The sequence below is a fragment of the Halyomorpha halys genome, unplaced genomic scaffold, assembly GCF_000696795.3.
Source record: "Halyomorpha halys isolate HHAL.00 unplaced genomic scaffold, Hhal_1.1 Scaffold284.1, whole genome shotgun sequence".
NCBI lineage: Eukaryota > Metazoa > Arthropoda > Insecta > Hemiptera > Pentatomidae > Halyomorpha > Halyomorpha halys.
The window spans coordinates 1,245,178-1,256,752 of record NW_027105232.1 but is presented as its reverse complement, the minus strand read 5'-3'; the positions used below and the strand labels follow the sequence as shown (position 1 = coordinate 1,256,752).

General features: G+C 29.5%; 1 protein-coding gene across 7 annotated transcripts in view; it reads left to right on the top strand.

Annotated features, from left to right (window-relative positions):
- Positions 1-11,575, top strand: part of LOC106680724 (calponin homology domain-containing protein DDB_G0272472) — a 312,966-nt gene that overhangs the window by 282,497 nt on the left and 18,894 nt on the right. For 5 of the 7 annotated variants that reach the window (XM_067049886.1, XM_014420614.2, XM_014420613.2 and 2 more), the window contains exon 2: positions 9,136-9,283. In XM_067049886.1, coding sequence (XP_066905987.1) covers positions 9,136-9,283 — 148 coding nt within the window. Of the gene's footprint in view, positions 1-356; positions 379-3,095; positions 3,200-9,135; positions 9,284-11,575 lie in introns of those variants that run through there. The other 2 variants (XM_014420621.3, XM_014420619.3) reach the window with 2 other exon arrangements.

The window sequence follows — 11,575 nt, the reverse complement described above, 5'->3', positions numbered from 1 at the left end:
TATATATATATATATATGTAAAGATGCTTACCTTCAGGCTCTAACCTACCCCCACCTCTAAATAACATCAAGTGCGTTTTTATAAGATTATAAACTGATTTATAATCTTGTGTTAGTTATAGACTTCAAGACTATAAACTTCTTTTTCTATAAAACAGTTGTTTTATTAATTAATGACAAGTTCAGATTAAATAATACATTATATCTTTAACTATACATACCTATAAAACAAAATCAGTTCTTATAGCCTTTAGTTCACTGTAACACTCTTACAATTATAAATGACATATAACAGTCTCAGAGGTTATTTTATTTAAAACCATGTGTTCACCGCACTTTAATTGTTGTTTAGAGGTGGGGATAGGTTAGAGTCTGAAGGTAAGCATCTTTACATATATATATTAGTGAATTAAAGGAAATGGAGAATAACAAAAAAATAAAACTAATCATATAGGTTGTTACCTTTAGTTTCTATATCTATTATGAAATAAAAAAGACAATTTACTTCCACTCATAAAATACACTTTATTTGAGGATGGTGAAATGAGCATAAACTATATAACTTACAAAAAGAAAATAATTTGTGCTCTAGCCAGCAATAATAAACTATACACTTTATTTTAACCAAAATTAACTAGTGAACTTAAAAACATTAAATACAACCATCATACAATCTATATAACCTACATTTTCTCTCAGCTGTCCTAATTTAGTAGATTACCTAAATTATATTTATGATTAATTTAATAAGGGTTGGAATTTAGAGGAGACGGTGTTTGTTTTGTTGTTTGGTAATGATGAGGGTTGTAGTACTGCTACAAGGTAAATAATTAGGATTAAAATAAAACGTTTTGTTGAAGTATTATAAGAAGATTACGTAATTATGTAATTCTTATTGGGGGTACTGTTAAGCTCCTTCCCCCTTTCTATTTCTCACAAATTATTAACAAGTATTGCGGGAGCTGTAGTGCACCTGCTCCTGTTTCAAGTTATATCAATACAAAATTTTTTATTTAAGCTTTATTAATTTTAACAATTAACTGACTGGGGTGTAGAAGTAGAAAAAAATTATTCATAAGTAGTATTATTTTTGTACAGTGTGGGTTTAGTGTGGTCCTGAGGAAAAATTTGTTTTCCTCGATCATTCGGTAGATAGTTAATAATTAAAAAAAATAATTAATGAACTAAAAAGAAAAAAATAATGAACGTTAATGTTAATATATTCGAATTATCTTCTACATTTGTCAAGGATAATAAATAATGTATGTATCTAGTTTATTTTATAGTAATTGCAATGAAACTTTATTGGTTGCTACTTACCTACCTAGAGCCTCTCAGGATTATCAGTACTGGTTTTGACTGCGATGTCCAATCGAAGGCCAGGAGTGTCGTCTTCCGAAGGACGTGGCCTTAAGCGAGTATTCTATGTGACCTCAACTTGAAGCATTTGCTCTTCTTCTTGGGTTTTTTTTTTAAATTTCTTTGTGTACAATTTTTTTATATATATATTTTTTTATAAATAAGTATTAGTAAATAGTATTTCATCTTTATTAGATAAGTCTCTCATCTGCCTTCAGTAGGATTGTAGACCAAAAATAGTTTCTCCAAGGTCTGGAATCGCTATTGAACATACTCCTTGGTATGAGGCCAACCCCGAACCTCCACCTCATTCAAGATTAGTTCCTCTTTTCTGTTATCCTTAATTCCTATCTAGCGGAATCCTTTACCGGAAACTTTTAGAATAGAATGAATGAATAAAAAAAATAATGGAACCACAACTGAATTAATAAATTGAATGAGCAAAATAAATTTAAAAAAAAAACTTGGTGTATCCCATCAGGTTGGAAGTCTTAAATGTCTCCTCTCAGTTCTCTTTGGATAGGACAAACTGCCAGGAAGTGGAAAACATACTCTGGTTTCGTGAGGTTGCACAGTGAACAAATGACGCTGTTATCTCCAGAGTTTCCCATTGAGATGAAGTGTTTCGGTCCGTGTCTTCATCAGCTTACTTTTCATATGCAGGCTGTGTTCATCGTTGATATATGAAGGCTGGTCTGCTTCAAATTTTTAAGTTTTATACACTGCGTGAAATTGTGGTTTCGTTTGTCTCTTCAGTAATATTTTTTTTTTTATGAATTCCGCTAAACCCTCTTATTCCTATCTTTGTGCATACTTCGTAGGTTTCTAGCGCTAAGTGCATTGTTAGTCTTTGGTCTGAAGGACCTGCAGGATGTAATTAAGGCGTAATATGAGTACGTGCAATAACAGTAGCTTTCTTCCAGTTACTAGCGGTATCTTATAGTAACGTTTATATTAAAGAGTTACTTGTTCTACTTCATCATAAGACTTGTAACATGGCAGTTACAGTTAGTAGCATGTAATATATATTTAACATATTATTATGTATATTATAAATCTATACATGTATATATTTGTTTATTGAGGTTATTTTCTACATGCACTCCAACACGATGTTGGACACACAGGATTCTATCCCATCAAAAGGATTGCCTATCATTTATGTAAATTATGGCATGTGTAGATGTTTACAGAGAGCTATAGGATATAAATATTTAAGTTGATAAAAATAATTATTTTTTAATGATAAACATTATAACTGCTAATTTTAAGCCCAAATTATTACAATAATACTTACAATTTATTTATTATATGTTGTTATTTTTCCCCCAAATCAAAATGGGCTGATCCTCTTTTAGGTTGATCAGCTGTCAAAGGAAGCAACCAAGAGGGAAATATCTGTTCTACTATAATAAATTCCTAAATAGCCATGGCATGTTTACACCAAGGACCAACCCCTTTAACTCCAGTGACTAATTAAAATTAATTAATTTTTATTAAAAATTAACTGAGAAGTACTATAGCGTCAAACAGCTTATCACTGATATCACTAGAACTTGATATACTTAAAATAATAATATTTGAAGATGTAATTCATGTTTTTGCTGATAAAAAATCAAGAGAAGTATTTCTAGTGAATGTTTTTTTTTTTTTTTTTTAAGTTAGTAACTTCTCAAATATTAAATAATTAATTTATTACTATTTGGTTTTATTTCATCTTGTAGGTTGTTCAATTCTGTTTATGGCCTGAAGTAGTTAAAAAAATAATTCAAAGGATTCCCATATTCCAAAGTGATTGAAGCTAGGTTGAAGATGCCCCTGTTTTTAACAGCCGAAAATGGTTAGTTGCTAAAGGTAACAGCATCTTATAAGTTCCAGGATATTTAACCTTGGATTAAGATATTAATCGGATTTTTTGAAGACAACGCTGACCGTAAAAGACACCAAAAATTATATCCGTTCGAGGAGAGAATTTGACCAAACTTGTTCTCTAGTATTTTTATTTCCTTTTTATGCAGTCTATTTTTTCATTTTGGACAGTTGCCATTGCTTGTAGCAAACTACAAAGGAGTGAGTAATGCTGTCTTAACGGAGTTATTTCGAAACATTATGAGATGTGTCATCTGCAAATCAAACCTTCGAAAAGATTATTCTTGGCAGACGGCTCAGTTTTCTCCATGTATGATTCTTATTGAAATAAATCTTTACCTACTGCAGATAGTTTTATGGATGCTAAATTCATATTTTTTATTACTTTTCCTTCAGTGTAATTAAATATTGCCATTATGCAGCTCATCATGTTGGATTATATATAGCAACAAATTGCCTCGATGACAAACGCTAAATACATCTCTTCTAAATAATTTTAAATTTATTATTTTATTTCTTCGTTGGAGGTTATGTTTTTCGATGATTCAGATCTTTGCGTCAGCACTATGCAGCTCAGTTACGTCTTTATTCAAGGGAGCTGTTCGTAGAAGATTGCTTGATTCGCAGTTCTCCGAATGGATCTGTATCCAATCTAGAAGTTCGATCGCTTCTGGGAACAGCCTCTAGAAGCGTTCCTTTGACCACGCAACGAACGGTAATAGGGTCTACTGATGTGATTATTATTATTATTATTATATTGCGGGATAGAAAAACCTTCCTTACCAAGACCTTTGTGGAATGTCCCTCTGCCATTGGCTGATCCAGAGGGTGAGCCCAATAGGCGCCTTCCGCAAGATACAGGAGAGTTTAATTTTAGGAATTATGTATTTTATATTATATCCTTCATATTGTACAGATTAAAAGCAAAAAAATACTTGTATATTTCGTTTTAAGGAACCTCTGCACGGTCAGCTGAAATTGCAAAAACTTAAAAATGGACATTCGTATTGATCGCGTTGGGGTAATATTGATACAATTTTGAAATCCTACCATTCTAAATTTGAGGTGAAGCCTGCGATTGTTTCACTTTATTCTTGATGACAAATATCAAAATAATGGCAAAAAAAGTTTATTGTATAAGAAACGAAAGAGACATTTCGCAAGATCCTTATTCATCAATAGCTCTTTTAAAAGTAAGCATCAGTCGGATTGATAGTGTAGGGATCTTCGTGATTCAACTCAGTCAGGACAGTTTGCTATAATGACTAGCTCTGATCGTGTTAGGTTCTGTTTCTTAAATATGTTGCTATTAAATTTAGCAGTTGTGTTAGACAAGAATAAAAGAAGAAAATCGAAACGAATTAGCATTTTTTTATTGTTGGAGTTAGCTATTATTTCCACATAATAGATGTTCCTTCCAGAAAAATAAATAATTGAAAAAAATATAATTTATTTATATAAATCATTGACCGTATTTGAGCGATTAGCAGGACTAGAAGATTTAAAATATTATTGCCTACTAGATTATAATGAAGATCATTTTCCGTTTTGTATTATTCTTTATTAGGAATTATAAGTTTTAAAACACAACGTTTTGGTATCATTGCCCCATCTGGTCTACTGTAATTTACAAGACGTCTTTTATTAAGTAGTGCTAACATCAATAATGCTTATGGATATTAAGAAAATTTTATATAATAGTATATTAAAGTATTCCTCTTCTTACTTAGTCTAATATTCAAAATATCGGGGTACCAAAATGTCTTTCATTATTAGCAAGTTCAATTAAAAACATATTTACATTAAAAAAAAAAAAAAAAAAAAAAATTCCTACATTTAACACAAGAGAAAAGAGTGATATCAAGGTACGTGGTACTCAACTCTCTTTGAAAGCAAAAATTAAACCAAAAAGGACATACCCACAGGTGCTTAGGTTTACGTTGAGGTTAATAGGAATGTCCATTATAATCCAATCTGAAACAGAAGGCAGCCGGTGATTGGTTTATACTCTTTTTCTATTCCGACGCCACGCCCCTGTTCCATCATTAGACCGCCTATTTAGCTTCACTTTTCCTGCCAGTTCCCCCCCCCCATTATACTCCTTCCTCCAAGGTTATTTATTTTGGAAAAATTGTATTAAGTATGTTTCAATAAATTTTGGTTAACTTAATTCGGAGTTTTTAATCTACAATATATTAATATTACACAAAAAATTCATTTTTGTAAAAACATATATTGCTGTTAAAACTATTTAAACTAACATATTGTTTTATTCCAATTTTGAGTTAATTATTTTTTTTAAAATAATTTGAAAAACAAATTTTACCTTATTTATAGTCTTCATAGAGGCCTGTGGATTGTCAATTTTGTTTTTCCGTTATCCCTAACTTAACCGCCTCTGACACTTCACAAACTGAACAGCAATCGCTCAGCAATAGTGTTCATAAGTAAAAAAAAAAAAATTGAAAATTGCCAGAGGCCTAAACATTACCTAAATATTATAAATGATTGGCCGTAACTGAATATGATATGGATGGTCAGGAATGCTGTCGAAAATGAACAAAAAATAGCTTTCAACTATTTATTTCCCGACGTTTCGCTCCACTTTGGAGGGCTTCATCAGGTTGTGTTGAAAGACAGCTATAGAATCAAAGCGTTTATATAAATCGGAGATTTATCCTCTGTCTTTCTGATTGATAGTTAATAATTTAAAATATATGTTTTCATTTCCCGATTTCCTTTTTTCAATAATAATTCTAATTTTCATCAATAAATATCTGCGCAATTTATTTTAATTTTTTAATAATTTTTTACCTCTTTACACTTATACATAGAAGTCATTCTGAAAACATAATACATTTTTCTAGGCGAAAATAAATTATAAAAAATTAAACCCAACCCGTTTTTTCGAGATTTTTTTTGTAACCCGTATTATAATTGTATCAGCTGGCGAGTTTAAGTAGTTTCATTAATCAATAATTTAAGAATTTAATTATGTATGATAAATTTATTGTTATATAATATTAAATATAGAAATTTTGCCACAGATGAGATCTAAACTTCCGTCCCTTCAGAATGGAATTTCTAATCTATTGTGGTTCTGTTTTAGAGTGATTGGGGAAACAACCAAAGGGGGTGGAATTGTACCTGATTTTGGTAGTAAACCATTAAAGGAACTCACAAGTTATTAAATGTCCTTAATTTTATATTGACGTTAAAATTTCTCCTAAGACGTCACCGGTGCTTTAAAGAGCAGTTGGGTTAGCCTCAGCCACTTGAAACTCCCACCCATGGCTTCTTGGGAAAGTTTTAATGCTTCTCCTATTTAATTTATTTCGATCCTTTTGAGGCAGACGAACCTTGGGAATATTTAGCGTAGATGATGCAAGGTTCTTAACCCTATGAAAGCGTTTCACTTTACCTCCCTGACCTCCAGAATTTCCATAACAAAAGGCAGCCATCTTTTTCCCATTGTCTTATTTCCGCCGATGGTAGAATCCTCTTTGTGTATCTCTTAAAACAGATCTGAATTTAGTTCTTATTTTATTGAAAAATCTGGTTTTCAAACTCAGACAGAATTATTTCCCGTCTAATTAAGCCTACAACTTCCAGCCTCATTTTGGCTTAAATTCCGTATTATTTGTTTATGATTGCCAAGTATTTTGCTTAAAAACATAATAATTGTATTCAATTTTCTTCAAAAATAAAAGAGATAGAAAATAAACCAATCTTTTATAAAAACGTGAAACTTTTTTATCAAGATTATTTTTAAACTCTGAGAAATAAAAAAAAACATAAAATTAATAATGATTAAATAAATAAATCACTAGAAAAAAAAAATTTACTTAGATATAAAACATTTTATTGAATCTCAAGAACGATGAGTAAAGTTGTACTTATTCAATCATTTAATATATACATATAAAAGATTAAAAAAATAATATTTAAAAAATCCATATAATACCATATAATAGATAATAATTATGATTAAGTAATATATGCGCATCATAAATAAACATAAAGAGATAGATGATATAAAAATAAGTTAACAAACAAATTTAAATTAATCAATCATAAAAAATAAACCCTCTTGAACACAAGATGATATTTTTAAATTATACTATATATTTATTATATGTTTTAAAAGGTTGTCTAATTAGATTTAATTGTTGTATGTGTAGTAACCTATTACAGTTAGCCTTACACCTCTATTATATTGAAGTGTTTATTTTTATCTTTTGATACACTAGTTTAGCACTTTGTTCATTTTCAACTAAAAATTTGGAAATGTTGAAGCTATTTTTATAGAATTTTATTTTTCAGATCCGTTCTTCTGCTTTACTCCATTAACGTATAATTACATATTATTATAATTACCTAGTTTTTAGTTTAAAATGTTAATAAATATTTCTAATTTTCTTTTATAAATCGAAACAGTATTTTAATGTAAAACTTTTTTACTTATTTGGATCATTTTGAACTACAGTAGTGAAGATTTTAAAAAGAAAAAATAAGAATAATAAAATTAATTAAAAAAATCAAAAACAAATACATATTTCTACTATGTACTTCATATGTACTTAAAATATTCTATAAATTTATTTTAAGTTTTTAAAAAAAGAAATCTAAAGAAAAAATCTTTGTATCCATAATATAGTTTGTTATAAGTTTGTATATACTAAAGCAGGTAACTCAATTAAGATTTTCCCAAGTTTTTCTTTATTATATGAATTTATATTGTTATTAATATATTTTATTATGGTAAATCGACTGTGTAATGTATACGTTATGTATCTTCAGTACCGTAGAACCCTGCTTATACACCGAGTAAGCGTGGAAAGCTGGTTGGTCTGGTCTGTGTAATAGAAAAAAAAACTTATTTAAAAAAATTAATTAGTTTAACTCATTAATTTATATATTAAGTAAAAATTTAAATTCCATACATAATGTAATATAAAGGTGATATGTATATCAATATATGATGAAGTTAAATTTATTTGATTAATTTGAAATAATTAAAAGAAAATATCTATAAAGCGATAATTTAATATAAGTTTTCAGACGATATCTAAGTTAGAAATTACTTTGTTATGCTATACCGAACTTTCTTTCTTAGAACTGTATTTATTTATTTATTTAGTCTTGATACCGCCGGTTAATCCAGAGACCTGCTTAATCGTGATTCTACTGTATACCATAAATGGACTCGTAAAGTATTTTACTTTTATTAGGTAATATTACTTTCTAATATTTTTATGGATAAAATATTAATAAATAACTAAGAAATTCAGTTAGTGAATTAGAAATTGTTTTTGTAATGTAACAAACTGTTCTGAACATGCCATATCGAACATACTCTAGGGCAATAAATATTGAGGCATGTCATATTTACATGTAAAATAAAAACAGAAAAGTAAATAAATAATAAATTATGTCTAATAGTAAGTGCACATAGTAAATAAATATAGGTAGATAAATAAATTGAATAATAGGAAAATAAAAAAAAAAAACTAAGTTAAAGAATTAAAATTAAGTTAGTAACTAAATTATTTTTGAACACCTTGATATAATAGATAGTGAAATTATTACTTAAATATATCGATTTGCTAATAATTAACTAATAACAGTTAATACTTATTAAAATTGATTTTACTGCTAATTTTGGTTTATTGAAGCTTATTTTTCTCCATTTTAAGTAATAACAATATAGAATATATTTAAATTATTTTGATGTTTTACAATTAGAGAAGGTAAAATTATTACCTAGCCTACACCATTAAAATACCTTGCACTCTTCTCGGGTGATACTCTAATATCTAATTTGATTTTTTGATCTTTATAAAGCATGATATACTTAATGATTATATGATTCTGTAGAGAAATGACATGTTGCCTTTACCGTTGCAGGTTGAACAAGAGGATGCACGTCATGGAAGGGGACATGGAGAAGGCGGGGGAGGGGGCTCCCGATCTTGCCAAGCTCCTGGAGGACCAGTCCCCTGCCAAGGAGGCCCTCGTCATTGCCCAAGAGCACCAGAACGGCATCCAGAAGCAGGTCTGCTTGTATTTCGGTCTTAAGTCTTATGTTTTATTTTCAGTTTAATATTGTTGGTTTATAAGTGAAAAGTCAAAAATTGAAGTTTTGAGATGTGATGATAAAATTTTGTTTTTTATCGTTATGGAAACAGCAATTTTTTTTTTTCGTAAGCATATATTTTTTTTTTATATTAATCAAGATTTTTATTATTTTAGGGTTTATTTTTTTAAAACATTTTAGACCGAAAAAACAAATAACTCAAAACTAGAAAATCTTGACTTGATGTGTTTCACTTCTTGATGCAGGCATAAATATCGTTCAAAAACAGTGGGAAAGGAAGGTTAGGAAAAACAAACGGACGTTTGGAAAACAATGTCAATTAAAGTTCTGGCCAGGGCCAGCTTTAAACTAGATGAGGCCTCAGGAACCTGAAGATGTTATGTTATAGGGCCCCCCATAGGTTAGAAAAAAAAATGTCAAAAGTTATCCAGTATACAAAGTTACAAAAGCTGCGTTTCTTGATTTTTGGTTGGCAAAATCATGAATTCTTAGAGGTCTATTTAATTATGTCCATATATTCCTATCAACACCAATGATAACCTGCTCAATGTTTATTGTAGCAATCGTACTTTTTTGTTCAATCTTGATTTGTTTTAATTTATCGAATACAAGAGTAAAGGAGGGGATATAGACTGCCAAAGAGACGGGACTATTGTCTTCTTACATTAATAAAGAGTGAATGAAAAATGAGCGAAATTTTAGGGTTGTTAGAGACTAAAATGAACTTTTACCTGAATTAGTTCAATCCTTACTTTTTAAAAACATTTGCTGTTATATAGTCTGGGCCAAAATTTAACTATTTTGTAACAGGCTCCTGTTCATTTTTTTCGATATTTCGAAAAGCCATTTTTTTTTTTATACGGCGGCAGGTAGTCGATTTTTTTTTTTTTACTCTTCAAGAAGATAATTGATAGAAAAACGAAACTTTATCCAAAGTTAGTCACATTTCCCCCCACGGGCTTCTTGACTATTAGATTACATCCAAGACTGACTCAGTATTGATCCTTTAGCGGATTAGATTTGATATTTGTCTGTCAAGATGTCTGCCATTTCCGTGTTAAAAATCTTCATTCAATACATTGTACAAGAGCCGAAGAGGAAAAAGTGAAATTATTTTTCCATTATTTTTGATTACTTTAATGAAAACTATGTATAATTACGAGTCAAAAGTCTATGATTCTACCAAGTATAGGCAGGGGGAATAAAAAATGGTAGCTGTTTCAAAACATTAAAAAAAAAGTAATTATTCATTCAGAGCTCTATATCCTTTAAACTACCAATTTTTGTCCGAACGGCTAAGAAATCAACATTTCTGAATTAATTTTGTCGAATATCATGAAAACTACTACTTATACGAAGATTATCGTCATAAACTACTTTACAATACATTAAATTAGCTTTGTTTTAAGTTTAATAGACATTTGATGGTCGAATGGTTTTTGAGACACACATTTCTCAAAATAAATTCGCTGAATACTGATTTTGCAGTGCATTTCTTATCAAATGTTGCTTTTTAAAAAGCTATATCTTGGGAACTGTTAAACGTAAATAGCTCTATTAGGGCTCATATTTTAGCAAATTTATTCTACTTTAAATAATGTTCTCTTTAAGTTTTCTAGTGCTGTTGGTAGTTTTGAAAGATATACAGCTCCCAGTGAAAAATTAATATTTTTAACTTTTTGAAACAGGCGTTACTTTTTATTGTCTTTACTGATACTTGGTAGACTCATCAATTTTGACTAGTAATTGTAATTAGTTTACATTTAAGTGATCAAAAGTTGGGGTGAAATTACCAATAGTGTGTATTTCCAATATCTACAAAGCAGGATATTTATTCATTACCATGTTTTGGACGCCTTTGAAATTTATTACTGAAGGCTTCAGTTGGCTTGACTGACTGCAGATCCGAAAATAAATTGTTAGAATTCAGTGCTCAACTTGTCTCTCATTAATTTTATAACTATCACTATCTATCTATAGAATTTAATCAAGTTCTCATTAGTTCGGCGTTCCAATTTTTATCTTTTATGTATTTTTGGCTTAGTATTTATTGTTTGAATTCCGCATTCACCGGGAACAGCCGTGCTTTTTGAGCGAAGAACTGTTTTGAGAATGTCGTTCAAGTGCCGTAACAGATCAATTCACTTCAGATTTATGTATTTGTGGAATGTTAATTTCTAGGCTTATTAATCAAACAAAAAAGAAAATAATGTATCAGAAAAAAAACATTTCATCCTATTAATAGTGTTT